General features: G+C 41.5%; 1 protein-coding gene across 1 annotated transcript in view; it reads right to left on the reverse strand.

The window, feature by feature from the left end:
* Nucleotides 1–19518, reverse strand: part of frmd4a (FERM domain containing 4A) — a 63877-nt gene that overhangs the window by 33902 nt on the left and 10457 nt on the right. The window contains exon 2 of the mRNA XM_020611413.1: nt 5204–5269. Coding sequence (XP_020467069.1) covers nt 5204–5269 — 66 coding nt within the window. The remainder of the gene's footprint in view (nt 1–5203; nt 5270–19518) is intronic.

Raw genomic sequence — 19518 nt, forward strand, 5'->3', positions numbered from 1 at the left:
GCAGGTCACCTCCCCTTCCCCTGCATCCATCTCTCCCTTACCACCTCCCTGACCCATACCTCTACTGCAGAGTCATAGCTCTGGGCTGAACTACTGTGTCACAGAGAGAGGGTTGCAGGTAGCTAGCCTGATAGCTAGGTAATAGTGTGGAATACTGTCTGAGCTAGACTCTGTGTAATGACAAGCTCCATTCATCACAATGCTCAGAGAACACAGAGCATCTTAAAGCCAAGCAGTGGCCAGGGACTGGTGCCATATGCTGCTGGTTTGTGACATCCTGTGTAAAAAGCATGCCCCACCCTGAGGTTAACCATGGGTGTGCCTCGCTGCCTACATTTTCATTACAGGCACACACACCCACACAAACAAATCTGCATGCACAAATACACACATACTATAAACAGCATGCATGCAGTCCAATCACAATATATAGGACATACACATTTGCTGCATTGTGTACATACAGTGTAGAGAAAAGAGGAAAACATATGGTGTACAGCTAAATATGCAAACACACACCACACAGTGACACTATAGTGCCATAGTGTAAACATTCTTAAGAATCACCTGGAGGTCCTTTACTATCTGCTAACTGCCCAGATATAACTTCTGTGACAAAAGCTACTGAGAGCTATATCAAGAGAAGGTGATGTCATGCACACACACACATACACACACACACACACACACACACACACACACATCTCCACTGACCTAGATCTCATATGACCACAATACCTACAGTGATCCTGGCACACAGAAAAGCTCAAGAGAGAATAGAAGCATTAGAGAGAGCTAAAGAGAAAGCTACCACATAGGTTGACTGGGGCCCTGACAGATGTGAAAGTGTTAAACAGAAAACAACGTATCTTCTCTGCTAGATTATTCTGTCTGGAACTCTACTACTTTCAAATGCATATTTACAGTAAGAACTCACCTCTCTTAGCAAAGAATAAAAATCATGAAGATGTATTATAGGGTTCCATGTACTGTAGGTGGCAGTGATTACAAGTGGTGACCTTAACTATGTGTATGACCATGTCTATCTGACGCTGGCAAAAATTGGTACTCCTGTCCACCAAGGCGCCAACTGGCTCTGCTGTTTCTTCAAATGGAGGAGCAACATAAGGCCTCTTTGAGGTGCTCAAAGATTTTAGATGTGAAAATGTTAGGTCTGGTAGCAGGCTATCTTTAAAGTATTAGCAGTAATACATGTTTTGGTTCAGTCTGAGACACATAAAGTGGTGGTCTGTCATTACCACAGAGTAGCCAACTGCCATTACAACAATGTGTATTAAACATTCACGCCACCACTGCAAAAAAAAAAAAAATTAAAAAGCAAGGGACAGGGACACATGGAGACATATAAAGTACCGTAAACCACTGGAGATAGAATAAACCACATATAAACTGTTGAATATCAGGGGTGCATGACTGAAGATGAAAAGGAACAAGGAAAGGGCCAGTGTAAGTTTTGGTTGGGCGGATGTAGCACTACCAGTATGGCAGCGGCCAGACATGAGCCTCAAAACCTCTCTTCAGAAAACCAATAGGTGACGCCATGGTTGGTTTGTCCATCTTTTATACATAGTCAGTGGTGACAACTCATCCGCTCCACACTCAAGCAGGCATCTTGACACTACAGCTTTCTGTGAGATGGCAGATTCCTAACAGAGGCGTAATAATGTTGTGGAAATAACCAACAGTGATACAGACAGTGAATGACAGGCAGTATAGTAAGTGATATGGCACACAACACCTACACACAGTAATGAAAACACACTCCAAACATACTGTATCTAGGCAATAGCCATATACTGTATGCAGTGAGGTCTACACACAGAATATAGAGTCATCTATCAGACAGCAAAGCTCTCTCACAGCTTAAAAAGCATTACTACTAACAGGCATTTAGCTTGTTCCTCCTCAGCAGCACAGGTAATTAACAGTGTTAGAATTACAGGGAGGTGCAAGTAAGGAAGAGACATGCTAAAGTAAACCCACAGACATGTGACAAACACACAACAGCAACTCACTGGGCTGGCTGGTGGTAACAGCCCACCCTCAGCAAACAGTTAGTCAGGCCCTTGGTGTCGTCAGGATGATTCAAATTTATGGAACACTAAATGATATTTTAGTGTCAGTACTTAAGAGTCTAAGATTGGATAAGGAAAGGTTTTAGCCACACCATTAATTGTATCATTTTCCCTAAAGGTCTGGTTTTAATATTTTAACTAATAAACTGTATACTGTATGTTTACTAATAATACTTACGCTTTAGCACCTCTACCACTTCATGGTAAGCCAACAGGGATCTTACAGTATAACCTTGAAGTGTCGTTTTAGCAAATTAGAGTCCTTCACATAAACATCAGTATGGTAGAGCAACACTGTTACACAACCTATTCACTCTTTACTCTACACCACTCTAGCAATAGAGAGTGACAGTCATATTACTGGGGTATATTTTCACCCCCCTGATGTATTTGGTGGTTAGCTTCCATCTTTACAACCTGGTCCATAGGTGTGCAGACATTCTGACACATAGTTCGCTGCCAATGAGGCATTGCGCCATAAAAATAACCACAGAGGACACGCTATCAAAGTTAGGAGGAAGGGGATAAGGAAGTGGAAAAAGCTGAATGATGCTTCTGGGATTAAACAGCTGGTCAATGTCACAAGTCAGTGCCAGAAATGGAATCGGGCTTTTCTCGCAGGCTGGTGCGCTTGGCATGAGGAAAAGAACTGAAATGAAATTCTCAACAGGACAAACTTGGCCACATAGCTGTTAAATGATGTGAAGACATGAAATAGCCCAATGGAGTAATGATAGAGTAGTGCCTTAATACTTGAAAGACACAACACTGCTTATGAATTTTGATCAGCCCTTCAAAAAATCCTTTGCAAATGGTCAGAGGATTTGACTTCTTAGTTTAGTATAAAACTAAGAATAACATTGTAATTCTCTGTGGTCTTAAATTCACTGGCCTACGGAGAAAACTGAGAACGGATGGCAGGATTTTGATTTAAATTACAATGATTTGTTAATGACATCCTCTCTTCCAGCCTTTTGGTCATGACTTCTCTCGTGGAAGGATTTTATAACAAAACTCTTTCAGTCTTTGAAGCCAAACCACCAGAGGGGTCTTATGTGACCAAAGTGAATGTCATCAACACTCAATGAAGAACAAAAAGGAGTGAAGGGAAAAGTTAACACACAGTCCTGATAATGTACAGACAATGAAATAAAACCTAATGTAATGTGTGTTATAAAATACATTATGCTACTATGTGACATTACAAAACAAGAGATGCACCGATCGATCGGCAGAAATCAGAAATGGACGTTTTTCAGCGTAATCGTCTTTGACCGATGACCGGCCGACCATTCTAAGGTATCTGATTCTGTGCCTTTAAGATTTAGAGGCATGACACTTCACATCACACATGCAGCGGCGCAGACCAAAAGCGTAGCATGTGCAGCGTGTAGCATCTCACGTGCACCTCGAACAAGACTTGAGCTCGTGTCTGTACTTGGCAAGTGTTCAAGCACTTGGTGAACAAACACCACATAGCGGAGTCTACAGAAAAACCTTGGACAAGGAAAACTACATTCAAATCTCCAACAAACAGTACACAGTGAGGGAATTACTGGCTACACATGAAATGCATGTATATGTACATTGCAGCCAAACCGTGGTAAAACACAGCAAATACAAACTCCACACACTTCAAAAAAGAACTGTGTGCTCAGTAGTACTGTAACAGACATTCTTCTGTTTCTATTACCTGTTGCACCTGTTTATATTTGTAGAAGTACAGATATTGCACTTCATTTTTAGTTGGAGGTTTGCAAAAAAGAATGAGAGAAAGACAGAAATGCAGAACTTTAATACATTTATTTACAACAATGTCTGTGTATGCTGTCAATTACACTTCTAAGAAAGAAAGAACACTGGAATCAGCAGGTTCGATATATAAAAAAACTGAAATTAGAATTGGCCCAGAAAATTGCGATTGGTGCATCTCTATACAAAACGTCTATAACCAGGTTTACTATGCACTATATAGAGTGTAGCCCCTAGGTACAAAGTGCTGCAAAACTTGCAATGCTATTGTGCAACTTGCACAAACAAATGTGAAAACACAAACATTCTGGAAACAGGCTGCAAATCTAAAAGCGCAAGCAAAAGTCAAAGCACATGCAAACAGAAAACACTGCAAAAAGGATTTGGTACAACGGAAGGGCTTGTGGGCAGAGTGATGAGCTCGCAAGACCTCATTAGACCTCATCAGACTATGGCTGTGTACGAAATCACTCACACTACTCACTAGTGCACACTGGGGAAACACTTGAACAAATAAAAACAAAGGTGAAAGTAGAAACAGCTGGCCAGTCATACGCTGGTCACTCATTCACTAGTCCCTGTATAATGTACACTCAATAAATTTGGATATACTTATCCAACAGGTAAAGTCACTCTGTAAGGTGCTGTCACCCACGACAAACTCTCATGTTAGGGAGGAACCACTTTAGGGGTGTGTGATATCATGTTAGATACTTCTTTGGGTCCTGAATGTGAAAATATATTTTCAGTTATGAATGAAATAACAAAAAATGGATCAATGTTTCGACTCCCTCACACTGTTACCCTTACTGTGTTACGGCAGAGATTTGAGCAGAAAGTAGTGTACATGCCATGGCCACTACAGCTTCTTCAGTCCTCATGTCAAAGTGTCCTTGGGCAAGACACTAGGCTGTCCCATCAGTGTGTGTGTGCGTGTGTGTGTGTTAATGGGAAGTATAAAGTGCACTGAGTTTGCGTGTGTGTGAATGTGTAGAAAACTGTTATATATTTCCATTTAACACAGATAGAGAGGTAGATAAGCAGTGAGGCACAGGTTTAGAGGGAGTAAGAGATCTTGTTTAGGACATCATTAGGACTGAACTCTGTCTTGATGCATAGTTCCTACAGGGAGAGCAAATTAGGGCACAGTCTGTTGCACACACACCCCATGTGTCTTTTTGTGTGTGTGGAGAGGTGAGCATCAAGAAAGTGCACAGTCACCTTCCACTGAACACATTTCCCTTGATCAGCAGTAACAGAGTCCCTAAACGTCACTTCTGCCTTGCTCTAAGGAAATGAGTGTGCACAGAAAGAGGGTAGAAAGAGAGAGAGGGCTGGAAGGAAGAGAGCCTCACCTGTACAAGGAGCTCCAGCTTCCTATCGTCCAGGAGATGGACCTGACATCGCCTCCCCTCTGTCATCTGAGAAAAAATAACAATGGACGCTTGTTAATATGTGTTTATAAACTGGTTACATATATTCCATATTATATACAGATCAAATGCAAATGTGTGTGTGGGCCTCTACCAATGTCATTCATATGCAGTAAACTCCAAACAACTCATATATACAGGTCCATCACACAAACAAGAAACTGATGCATCCTCATATTAGTTAGTATGAGAGAGGTGCTGTATGTTAAGCTTGGAATGTGCAAGTTTGTGTGGTATCTCAGTGAAATCTTAAGGTTAACTGAGCTCACTACACTACACACAAGGGGCTAATAGAGACAAGGTCCTGTGCAGCTCTCTTCCTCTTGGACATGTCTAGCATTCTTCCTTGAGCAGGAAATCCATTATCTATCAGTGGACTACAGTGAGAGAAGCTTCCTACTGACAATGTTCACTCAGGTGTTTGTCAGTGTTGTTGATACAAGGCAGAATGGAGCTGGAAAAAAAAAACTGGCACTATCCATCTGCCAAGTTCAGGTGTAAACACTGAAGCAGGTGCAATGATGAAGCAGGCAAATGTAGGAAAGATGCACTGCATACACATTTCATAGGACAGATAGACCCAAGCCATTTCTCTAAACCTGTCTGAAGTTTAGCTACTGCATGAAACAAATACAAGACTATGTCTGTGTTCAGTATGTTTGTTTGCACTAGTGCTTTCAGCACATGTGGAGATTCACCACAATTTAACAGGAAGCGGGGACCCTGAGGAAAACAAACACCCCCTGGCTCCTCCCACACTTCCCTCACATCTGGGAGATGAGGAAAGGGGGTTGAGAAAGGGGGTTAGAAATGTTGGAGAAGAGTGACTAGGGAGGAAAAGAGAGAGACATCCTCTTTGAAAGATTTGATAAGGACTCCCTCTAAAATCACACAGTACATGCTATAAACATGAGAACAGGTGTAACCGGTCTGTAACTCCTCACCATGAGGATTAAACTGGCCACCTAAGGCTCCTCCAACTTGGTAAGAGAGTGTGCACAACATACGTATAGCATACGCCTACTTTCTCACCATTCATGCCAGCTTGCATGAGGGTGGCAGTCTGGAGGTGAGAGTTTAGCAGAGAACTGAAAATGCCAGAAAACTAGAGGGAAATAAGCACCAGAAGTGTGCTTCAACAGTCATCCGTATTGGATCTCTGATGAATGACTACTGATGTATGTGTGTGTGGCTTTTAGCTACTTTGAAGTGCTGTTTCCCCTCCCAGTCTCCATTGATCTCCTGTGGTTGGAGGGCTTAGATTGGGTGCACCTGTGCACACAGTCAGTAGCACACACACGTTTGTACAGCTTTCTTTGTGAGCACTCGTTGACATAATGCATTCCCTAGGCCTTACCCTAACCTTAAATCCTAAACCTACCTTACCTTTAACCCTAGAATCACTTAACCCTCAAACAGCCCTTTGAAGGTGTGTCCATGACAAAATGCCCTCACATAAAACTCAATAGTCGTTCTAATGTATAATCATCCAAGTACACAGACATACCCTGATACGCTCCCTTTTGTTTTCATCTCCCACTCTCCTGTATTGGAATTATTTTATCTTTCCAAAACTTTACATGTTTATACTGTATACAACGATTTTAATTGCCGCCGTCACTGCTAGTAGGTCAGTGATGCAAATCCGAGTCCTTATACCTACATATTGGAAATAAAAAAGACTTTAAAAAGTTGTGGCAAATGTCTGTTTCTGAAAACATTTTGCTGGCTAAACCATTACTGAGCCCAGACGTGATGGAAGGGAGGACAAGGTATATTGACCAAACACCGTACTGAAGTATCTTGTCTGCAGAATACTTTAAACTGCAATGCAGAGAGTGTATGAACACACACACACACACACACACTTTCACTGACGCAGGGAATAGTACAGACCTTAATGTCAAAATAACAAATCACTGCCTAGAGGCTAAAATTAGGCAGTCCTGTCTGCCAGTGACAGGCGCATATAGCTTTTGTCATAAAATACAGTTTGTGGTATTGGACACGTTACTGAATTTTTATCCACCATACAGTTTCCATTAACAGCTTCTTGTCATCAAACAGCTGAAAAATAGAAAATGAGGAGCATTTCAACTCTGTGTAATGTTGCAGCGCCATGAGAAAGTTTAGCCAGACAGTTTCACATTATTTGCCAAGAGAGAAGACTTTATAACATGGCAGTGTCGATATATTTAAAAGCACCACACTGAGCTCTCGTAACATTAAAATGCAGTTCTGACAGAAAGATGCTAAAAGCATGTGGCACTCTGCACCACTTTGTCCTGGGGAGTGATTCATTCTGAATGTTTCCCACCAACATTTCTGACCCATTGCATGTCAGGTTTGAATTGGCTAACCTACATCCTCAGGCCTGACTCACTGGCAAGAAACGGTGATGTAAAAAAGACAAAGGATGTAACTCAACACTGCAGTACAAAACAATGTTTCATTATTTCACTGGAGCTGACACCAGAAATAAAGAGGCAGGCGCACACACACACACACGCACACCCACGGAGACACTGATGCTTGTTCAGTGCTGGCGACGGCAGTAACGTTATCACTACTTAGTTACCTTGCAAACAAACGCTGTCTGCGAGGCTCCCACACAAAAACCGGCTCCAAGAAGGAGGAAACAAACGAATTGTTAATCCCAGAAAGAAAAGAGTCGTGTTGCTGCCAGAAAATAACCAAAAAACACCCCTTTTCCCGGCCGGCCTAAGGGAGGAGGCACATCAGCATCCATGTTAGTGACCATTAGTTAGTTAGAAGCGACGCAGCCCCCTGTGAATTCCCGGTATCTTCGAAACCTTACGGCTGTTCAACGTCATATCCTCGCCATTCAACCCAGAGATGATAAGTGGCGCTAAATAACAAGCGTTTCCCCAGGGTGGTTACTCTCTCATCCTTCCTTGAAACAGCAGAGCTTCTCACGGAGACAGCCCCGGTCGACCAACCCCCTTTCTCGTTACCGGCACCATGCACAACGGTATGTGAACGTGCTGATAGCGGGAGACCGTACCACCGGTCACTAAGCGAGGGGGACGTCCGGAAGACAAGGCGAACGGTCGCCCGTAGTCCACACTGCCTTCACTTGCCAGCTACGGATCTGGCTGTCATCGGAGTTGCTTCCAAAACACGGGAATAATGGAGGCAAGATGTGGGGGCGGGGAGAGGAGGAGAAGAGGGGAAATTTTCTGCAGCCGCTCGCTGCCATGAGAAACTGCAGACACCCCCCCGTTAGTGCTTACAAACCCAAACAGGCATGAGTGTCTGCAGAGCACCGCTGATAAATAACAAGGAGCAGTGATCACAGTCTGCCTCCCCTATAAAATTAGCTCCCCTGAAGGATTCTATCCTCATATTATTACTTTAAAAGTACTGTTAAAAACTAGGCCTACATTATGCACATTATATTCTGATAGATTTAAAAGATTTAGATAAGCTTAAAATGATTGGATGGTAAACCATTATGTAACAAAGTAGGAGTTTGCAATTATTGTACTTTTACTCTACTACATTTATTTGATAACTTTAGTTACTTTTCAGAATATAACATACACTATAATCATAACACTTTATTGATTACTGGTGAGAAATTCATAAGCTACCCACAATTACACAATTACACAGTTACAAGCCAATAATGTGAAAAGTGCCTTTCTGCATAATAAGTACTTTTGGTACTTTAAGTATATTTTGATGCTAATACTTTTGTACTTTTACATATGTAACATTTTGAATGCAAGGCATTTACTTGTAAAAGAGCATTCTTACACTGTGATACTATTACTTTTACTTAAGTAAAGAATCTGAGTACTTCTGTCTGCACCTCTGAACATAGGCCTGCATCTCCTCTGAATAATTTTTGGCATTCAGTCCACTGTAGCCGTTGAAATGACTCTGTTTTTATGTATGACCTAAACTGGGCACTTGTGTTCCCCTTACACAGCTGGAGCAGCAGCCGTTGAAACCACAAGTTGTTAATTTAACAAAATTAGTCCAGTTTTTGATCTCATAAATACTACTGTGTGCTGTGAAGGCAGGACTGAGACTGTACTCACTGTCGGTAAAGTCTTTGACAGACTCAGCAAGTGTAGGCTAGCCTGTTTCTCTATTATTATATTACAACACCAATAATCCCCATGTTATGAAAGCTGTGTGAGGCCACATTCAGCACATATACAGTATGCATGCAATACACCTTAAACTAAGTTGCTAGGATAAGGTAAATGCAACCATTTGTTGTCTAAAGATTATCTTAACTTTTCAAAGTCTGTGTCATCAATTCAGTTTTTCAGAATCTTAAATGTGTAGGGATCATCAAAATAACTGTCTCCACAGACACTAAGCAATATGAAGATGCAACTGAATATTAATGTGCTTGGCTTCAACCGTTCTGTTGATACCATAAGTCATGCTGCAAGCCCAAAATTCAGCTTAGCTTGCCGAACATGGACGGTCACATGAGAAATGAGGAGGTGTATCCTTTCCCCTCCTGCTGGATTTTTCTGTTTCTGAATATTTTTGGGTTTTTTTTAGACACCGGAAACTGGCCTGTCCAACTTAAACATCTCCAGATGACTTTTTTTGGCTTTAATACATACACCCATCCTTCCTTCTCCTCCGGTGAAACACATATCTCCCCTTATTGGTTGCTTCCCCAGTTTGCTATTGCAAGGGCTCTGTTTTATAAGGGAGAGAAAAGGGACAAAAATGCAGAAGGAAGATCCTGAACACTTAAACTGTGAGAGTTTATGATTTATTGTTTGGAATAGATATGAGAGCTCCAGAAAAGCTGAATGAGAGGGGTGAGATTCACAAAATAAGAAGGAGAGGAAGGGAGAAAGGCAAAATGGAACATTATCAGACAGCGGTTTAGTGGGCCACACCAACCAGTACTTGTGCCCCTTTACTCTCCGATACACAATCACCTTTCAGTGACCTAGAAAGAAGCACAAGGTGAGAAACATTTGTAGTTGTGACATGTTAACAAGCTGGTGGGCTTCTATTCTGGGCTGAGGTGTGGTCATAACGAGGTGCTGATCTGGTGTGTTTCTATGGAGTAAGAGTCCAAAGGGGAAAGAAGTGCATGATGGGTGAGGGGGGGTTTAACAGGTGGTTGGTATTAGAGTCAGGTTTTAGGGTTGAGCAAGGGAACACAGTGGATGGTCTGCAATGGAAAAGGTAACCTATATTGGTGGGGAGTGATATAAACAGGTCTAGATGGTTAATTGAAGCAAGATGGAGAATCTTTTTAACCCTGACTGTGGGACGCTGCGGTAGGCGGTTTAGACTGACACACACACACCCCATGCTCTCTCTCTCTCTGCCTTACTCTGCCTGTCTTTGTCTTCACCGCTTCCATATTTTTAGAAATAAAACAAACACATGCTCTTAAACACATCACTTTGAAAGCAAACACTTTCTGACATAAGCAGTCCAGTGATGATTTATGATGCTGAGATCATTATAGCTGAATAAGCTTTATGACCTGTCATCAGTGGTAATGTAACACTATCTGCATATGGTGCAGATTAGATTACAACATGAGATTCAGCAAAACATACTGTAGCTCTCAGTACTCTTTCAGTTCAATGGGTTATTGAAAACCTGATGGAAAAATAATGGCAGGGCCAGTTCCCATCTTCTTCTCCCTCTAGTGCTTCATACAGCAGTAGAGTGAGAGAGAGCAAGGAGGGTCATGGAAAGGCAGCCAGGAATGTCTAGAGAAGGCGACTGACCGGGAGAGGTCTGTTTTGTTTGTTCAGTTGTATATATATGTGTATGTGTGTGTGTGTGTGTGTATGTGCATGTTTTTGTGTGGGGCTCCACCCTCCCTGCCCATGAGTGACTTTGGGACTGAAATGTGGTTCCAGTTAGGGCATTTTCAAAATCAGAAACACACTGGTACTTCAAACAAACTGCAGATATTTTTGTAGCCAGCTCTGCTTTGTTCCCCTTTTATTGCAAAGGTCCATTCCCAGACTTTACCAGAAACCTTTCTCATTTTGTAGGAGATGTTTTACCATATTTTTGTTAAAATCAGACAAAAGTTTTTGGCAAATATTACATAGGCACTGGGGGAACTGTTGTTGTTGTTTCAGAATGCACAATAAAGACATAAGAAACCATGCTTTATAGTAGATTTTGTGACATCCAAGTGATCTAGGCTTTAGTTATGTTGAATGCACTTCTGCTTTCATATGTTACGTTCACAGCCAGATGCACCCAGAGGAGAGATACAGGCTAACTCCATATGGTTTACACTTTGCAAGAGACACAGACACAGTGTTAGAAAAAAAAATACAAGGGGTGAAGATAACACAGGAACATGGGAAGCCAGTGTCAGTATCTACTGTATATCACTACAGTAAATCTGAATAGGTCTTGTAGCCATAGCACAAACAGCTTCTCTTGTTCTTACCTTATATACATACATTTCAGACAGTCTGAAATTCTTCTCTTCATTCTTTTCAAATGTACCTCTGATCCCAAATTAATCAAATACTTTTATGAATATCCAACATAACTGTGTCATCCACACAACAGTAAGCAGTGTAAAGTTGGCTTAGCATTGTGAACTGAATCTCTACTTAGCTGCCAACTAGTAACAAATTCATGCAAGACTTCTAATAGACCCTCCTACTCTCTGTTCAGCCACCAGTTGCACGTCTGCATCATTCTTCTTTACTCATTTTTTGTTTTCCTTCCTTTCCCCCTCTAAATCTATAATGAACCTTTTTTAAAACAGCTTTTCCCTTGATTTCACTGAAGCCAAATCAATGTGGCTAAAAAACCCACTGGGTGACATAGATGGTCACATGTACAAAAGCCCTCATAAAGAGCCTGAAGTAATGTTTAATATAGAAAACTCTAAAACAGGACCACAGCAAATGTCTCCCTTGATGACGTCCAAGCAAATAAAAGCCTTTCGTCAGCACAGCGTGCTGATACTGCGCCACAGTGTGTCAGTTTGAGCACAAGTCACCACTGCCCATTGCAGTTAAAGCAGATCATCCCTCCTGCATGTTACCGACAGTCTGAATGTGTTTGCACTTGATGCTCACCCATGTTTATTTGAATTTTTTTTTGTTTTGTTTTATGGGGATGAGCTGTATTCAAAATAGTCAGAAGGGATTATTCTACTTTGCATATTTCCCAAAGGAGGAATAGGCTGTCTATTCTACTTTACTGAGACATTTTGGACATTCCTATAATATGGATTCAAAGGCATTACTTGGCTGATAAAGTCACGATATACCACACCATGGTGAGTGCCCCTGAAATTGTGAGTGTATATCTGCCATGTTTTTGGATGAAATGGATGGATCTCAAGTGATTCAGTAACTAAAGCTTCTAAAGAAAGATAGAGGGCAAAGGAATGGGGGCAGGAAGGAGAGTGAGCACTGACAGGCCAACAAGAAGAGCACAAGAGAGGTATGGAATACAAAGGTACAGTACGAATGATGTCATGTCTTCAAGACTTTTATCTCATAGAAACACTGTCTTGTGATCATGGGGGTTGATTTGCAAGGATCTGGGCTGTCATTGTGTGCCTATGTGATTGAGTATGTGTGGGTGTGCGTGAGTCATTCACAGGGGAAGGATATTTTACCCCTACATTTCCTCTCTTCATCTATAATTTACACCGTGAGAAGTCACTGTGGACCCAAGTGACCCTGTGTTCATTGATACTGCTGGCAATGCAGGAAGACAGTGTGATGTGCAGCAGGGTATTTGGTTCTGTACTGTTAATAGTATTCTACATATAAATCTATACAGTCACTGTGTATGTGTGTGCTCTCTTTCAGTCTGCCTGTAAACCCAGCTAACCTTGCTGATTGATAAATCTCCATGCTTGACCTCTACTTAACTCACTATTGCTTTCTCTGACTCGCTTTCAGTTTTTAATAAGCAAATAAACACGCACACACACACACACACACACTCAAGGGCACTGTGTACTGCACAGACGTTGAACTCCAGTGGCCTTTATACCCTGTTCTGTGACTCAGTAGAATACCAAACACTCTAATCATTTAGTATGCTGAATATTTAACAGTCCTGTCTGCAAACTACAGTGTGTGTGTGTGTGTGTGTGTGTGTGTGTGCATGTCTGTTTGTGTGTCAGTCCTTATGTATTCTACTGGGCTATTAAACATGGACACTGAGACCAGAACAGCAGGGGAGAGGAGAAAAGGGGTTTTGAGGTAAAACGCTCTCAAATCCACTTTGTTCTTTGCTAATTTTGCCCTTGTGAGTCTGCATGTGTGTATGTGTGTGGCTACAAAGATTCCCCAGGCTAATTAGGGAGACAGTCACAGAATGACATCATTCAAGTTATTGGCTTTACAGGGGCTTGGTGAGCTTCTATCGACATAATAACTCTGTAGCTGAGTGGCATGCACACAGCCTGCGCTGTCAAACACACACAAACACATGCACATAAATGCTTGACCAGCTTCACTCCTCCTTGCTCTCCAGCCTAGGATTCAAACAAAAGTTGTCATGACAACTTTCTGAAAGATCTAGGCATCCCCGCCACACACATTCTGCCAGAAATGTAGGGCACTTAAAGGAGGAGGCTGTAAAACAATGCAAAGACATTGTAACAGGCAAAGGTATGACCCAGGGGTATAATCTTTAAGTAAATGGGTATGCAATGAAAGTTTCCCTCACAAACCTCTTCAATCAAGCTGATGACAGTGTCATGATCCCTGGATAGCAGAGACAAGGGAACCTTTCACTGCAAGATTAGTATAGGAATACATTTATAGAAGCATACTTCTACAGTGAAGACAGCAAGGCATGGAATTCACAGGGGAAAAATCTGAAAAGACAGGTAGGACAGAAAGATAGGATAAACTGGAAATATAGGTAATGTAATAGAAAAACAGAAGTAACAGAGAGATGAGTCTGTGTAAACATGCTACAGCCTCAAGTCTTTCCTCCACCTTTCCCCAGGATTTAGTCTCAGCTAATGACAAACAGAGGAGTGAAAAAGTGTTATGTGCCCCTCCACAGGTTCTATCCTGCAGTATGTCTGGTCTGCCTCCACTGTTCTCTACAGCCAGGATATATCCCTCCACAGCTCTGGCTCAATGTGACCGTGGTCCATTATTACATATTTGATTCCTCTGAGCCAGGGTAATGAAAAATGACCCAGCTCATCTGCAGGGAGAGCTCTTTGGCAAGTATGGCTGTGAAATTCCCCTTGTCCAAGGGGAATCCCGTCATTGTAAAGGTGTTGAATGCCTTCCATTTGGCCATTTCTCCTCGGGGAGAGCCAAAATCTGAAGTAACTGTAAAAGGTGGAAAGCTTTTGCTCAATAAATAAAAACACCAGATCAATCATGTGCCACAGTTGCACATAAGAACTGGGTTGATTTTTTTTTTACCTTTAGTGTTTGAATAAACTTTTGAAAGCTTGTTCCTTGAAAGCCTTGATTCAGGTCAACAGTGAGCTGCAGATATACAAGCATGCACAAATTACATCTTTCTGCAGTGTTGTGCATGTTCAATTTATGCCTGCATAATTTAGTCTACAAGTGTACATACAGAGGTTACAGAGTTTGAAGGCATTTGCAGTGTAAAAGACATTCAAAATTTATAAAAGCCAACATCGTCCAGCTTTCACATTTATCTCAAATTGATGACTAATATAACTTATTAAATATACTACAGTAGCTGATCATGTCTCTCCAAGGACCCATAGGAAATCCAGTGATGAAAAGAAATACAATATGTGGTCAGACTGGCTGCTGAGAGGAGGCACTAGTTATCACAAGTTCTTAATGTTTTGGTTCAGATCAAGTGTAATATTTCTCAGAAGACTCTAAAAGTTAATACATACAAGACTTTATACAGCCCGGGCTCACAGCAAAATGTGGAATAGCTACGTTGGTCCACAGCATAAAATGTAGTAGTGTCACAGTAATGGCTGTAAAATTATGACAGGGCAACATTTGTTGTATTGCAGCTAAATGTAGTACTTCTTCAAGGTCTTCTTTGTGGTATTTTATGTCAGCTGTCAAACAAGGAAATGGCACATTACTGCCACCAACTGTGCAGAAGGAAACTAACATGTAGTGTCCATTGAAGGCGTACAGTTTAAAACTTTATAATGTTAAAACACACTGGTAGGTTAGCTATTGGCTGAGGTGGATTAATGGGCCAGATGAACATCTAGCTTTCATACAGCTAACAAAAGATTGAGTCCCACATCCGACATTGTGTTTTAAGTGTTTTAAAGTGTTTTAACTGACCCCAGGTCCTTTTCCTAACCCTACCCATCTATTTTGGGTGCCTATAGTCACTGTTTTGTGCCTAAACATAACCATACTTTAGGCTTCAGTGTAATTTCCATGTCAATTTTCGAATGTTGCAATATTACAATTTTCCAGGTGTTACTGTGACAGTAGTACATTTTGTGTTGGCAGACCAATATAGCTTTATTACATTTTGCTGTGAGACTGGGTTGCTTTAAACCTCTGTTTGGTAAACATATGGACACACTGCTGAGGATATAATATCTATACAAACAGGAGATCTGAGTGGTATTTCCTCAGACGTTCACCAGATTCCCGCAGAAATCTTCTGGGATTACTATTCTATACTAAGGTCCTAACCTCTGAACTTAAAACATTATAAGCCCTTATATCCCCCACACTAATGCCAGAGTTAAAGCTATCAATTCTCTGACTAGACAAGGACAACCTCCAAAAATCTTATATTATGTTTGCCCTGGCCTCTCAGTTGTGGCTCTGGCCATGACACAGACACACTTAGTGGATTTACGGGGATACCAGCCCTATTTATTCAGTAGGCTGCTCAACCTTGGCCCAACAAAACAGTGGCCAGATATTGTAACTTGTGTGCTTTATCATGTTTAACATCTGTTAGCTTCCAGTGTGTTTAACAATCCTTTCACTAGCGGGAAATCATTTATCATAGATTTCCATTTGAAATCACCAGCCTTCTTTTTATTCAGTACTATGCCTTAAATCAGAAAGTAGTGCTTTTGGATAACTGTGTAGATGAAAATGTGTATGAGCATGCAAATGCCTGCAATTAGAAGTGGGGCCATTCTATCAAGTATTGAAGTTTTGTGCCATATTCTCTCATTACCAGAGAAGTCCTTGCATGGGTAAGAAGCTTGTGGTGCACAGTAAGTAAAGACACATGAGGAGGAGGGGTGTCCTGCTTTAAATGTTTTACACGTAACAAGACTGCAGATCACATGAGACTGCTTAAACACATTCATATTGGCAAAACAAGAATGACAGATTGAATTTTTACTATGATTTATGATTCATAGTGTGCCAAAAAATTTTTCCCATGGTTGAACTGTTGATAAATGTCTACAGGAACCTTTTCCTTTAATTCAGACAACAACAAGTCTTGGTCCTCTCTTCTTTTTTTTCCTCTTTCACACATTTACACTGACACACTGGGTATTTTATAAATCTGGGAATCGAGCAGTGGAAATGTTTTCTAGACGAACTATGCAAATAAGACCTTATCCCCAGGGAGACGCAGTAAACGGCTTCAGCCACTAAGAGAATCTACAGAGGGGTGCTTGTGTGTTCCTATGCACAGAATCAAATGGCTCTAGCTAATTGCAAACAATTTAGAAAATTACAAAAAAAAAGCACTGGAAAATTTTAAAACAATGTCTGTCCTCACCCCTCCTGTTACTAAACCATTCTGTCGTTCTGGGAAAAGATTTTCTCACATAGAGATCCTGACTTTGGCTGAGAACAAAAATGGCTGCCAAACAGGGAACATGATCAAAGTTCCTCAGTAGGAAGTCACAAGTTCAACTTCAACTGCTATCCAATAACTGCTTGGCTGGAAAATGGGGGAAAAAGAATAACTATGGGAAATAGCAACGACAGGCAGATTTCCTATTCTGGCTATTTGCCTGTTTGTCATGAGTCCATTTATTGACATCTGTTTCAGTGGAACCTGAGAACAAATGGGTGATAAATTGAACAGCAGAGACTTAACAAACTGAACCGAGTACAGTCATGTGATTCAGCAGCTGCTGGCAAGCAAAGAGGACCTTTCTTCCAAAAAAATCCACTTACTTGAAAACATAGTGGCTTAAGTGAGCGCCAACAGCCTATCAGACCACAGACAATAGATGTAACTGAACACACTGCAATGAACCAGCTCCTAGACAGAGAAAGGGTTGTGTATTTTAGGGTTGTATCTCAGCTTTGTGTCATAATAGACTGGGGCTTGTCAGTGAGAAAGGAATATGATCAGTGACAGAGCTATTCTCACAGGAAACAAGTCATGTTCAATTGGAGTAAACTGGCCTGGGTTTCAATCCTACATATGAGGAACCTACAAGCTACCACGGCAATGCGGTGCAATGAATATGTATGACAGATGTGACATAATGCAAGCTTTTAAATATGTATAGAACTTTTCAGGGGGATTGCGTTGCTAGGAAACACCTTGGATGTCAGTTTATTTGCTGCCTAGCAGAACCATCATCCTGTCAGCTACTGTCATTAGCAAGTGCTGTAACAGGAAATAAACAGTTTATCTTGTCAAGTCTTAAATAATCTACAGAGATGTTGAACACACTGAGGACAAGTTCTGCTTACCAACATGTCACTTCACATTCTTATGAACAAAATGTAGTAAATCTTGTGAGTTTCAGGTAAATATAACATTCTTGCAAGCGACGCAGGGGAAATCCAGCCACCTGTGTTTGCTATAGATGTTACCCCTGCTTCTTCCCCAAGCAGGATATCCTGCCTTTAGGATGGGGTGGGGTGATAAGGGAGGGGGCTAGTGGGAGAAAAATGTGGAGCAAAAAGATACAATATACACAGCTGAAATCAATGTGAATAGAAAGCAACATGAGAACCGACAAACAACTACCCAGAGACTGTTTAACACAGCAGAGCACTGCCCTCACATGCCTGTTGGTACCAAACCTGTTTAAAGGGTCACACCACCAGAGAAAAATGTGTGACTGGAGGCTGTTGAGTCACTATTACTCAGTCTGCTGTATGAACGTGTGAACATGCGAGAGCGTTTTCTCACGAGACACATAAGAACACATCTGTGTGAGCAAACAACGTGTTGCCATCTGCTGGTTAATGTATAGCCGTGGCTCATTCAAACAGGGTGCGGCACTATGTGACATGCAAAGTATCTTGAGTGTAAAATTTTCACCTTGACATGTGTATCACACACAGAAGTGCAGTGAAATAAAAGTAGCAAGAGAGTTAAATACCTGAGCCTTAATTAAATTAAGGTTCAGGTTTAGGTCAGCACACTGGGGTGGAGAAATTTATTTTCATTCCAGGAAGAGGTAAGAAGGTGGGAAAAAGTGGAGAAAGAGAAAACTGGTTGACAAAATACAAAAACACAGTTAAGTCCTTACTCTCTGTTAGTCGTACTCCTTCTCTTTATTGTGCATGTCAGCGTCAGTAACAAACAGAAGCCTGGCAAAGAGGCAGTGCATTGAGTCAGGGATATCCCCATCCTGTAGCCTGACACACTGACCCATCCTCCTCTGTTGTCTCTTTACATCTCCCTTCACTATTAACTGCTCCACCTTAGACTTTACCACTTCATCTTAGTAGGAGGAGATGATGCATGCACACATCAAAGCACTCCTTCAAAAAAGAAATTGCTTTGTTTGAAATTGTGGCCACTTTTAGATGTTTGTGCATCTCTAAACCAGAAGTGGGGTGTGAAGGACAGACTTTTCTTTAGGGAGGTCTGGAGTATTATTTCAGTTTCCTCTGATTGTGCTACCCTCCCTCAGGACGCTGAATCTTTGGAGCTACATAGCACAGATTAACACAGAAAGTTAGAATAAAGATCCAGCTGATTTTCCTTATGAAAACAAAAAGGGACTTGGAGGAAAAAGGCAGGAAATACACAGGTTGCGCTACATACACGCGGACACATGTATGCCTGTAAATAAGTTACTCTACTGATGCTGTATGATGATTTTGTGGTTTACAGTAACAACAGGCCTGATGAGACTGTTTCTGTGTGCCTGTTGGTTTTGTCCTGGTGGTGCCAGCTGCATACAGGCCAGGTGAGATGCCTGGGGAATACTAATGACTCCATGAAAGCCCTGAGTACCGATACAGCCGTGCTGAAATGAATACTGATCGACCCTTCTGCTGAATCACACAAACACAAGGCACAAAAGATGCAGTTGCTTTTAATATAGCAATTGCAATAGTCCAAAAGAG

Source organism: Monopterus albus, unplaced genomic scaffold, assembly GCF_001952655.1.
Source record: "Monopterus albus unplaced genomic scaffold, M_albus_1.0 scaffold5.1, whole genome shotgun sequence".
Classification (NCBI taxonomy): domain Eukaryota; kingdom Metazoa; phylum Chordata; class Actinopteri; order Synbranchiformes; family Synbranchidae; genus Monopterus; species Monopterus albus.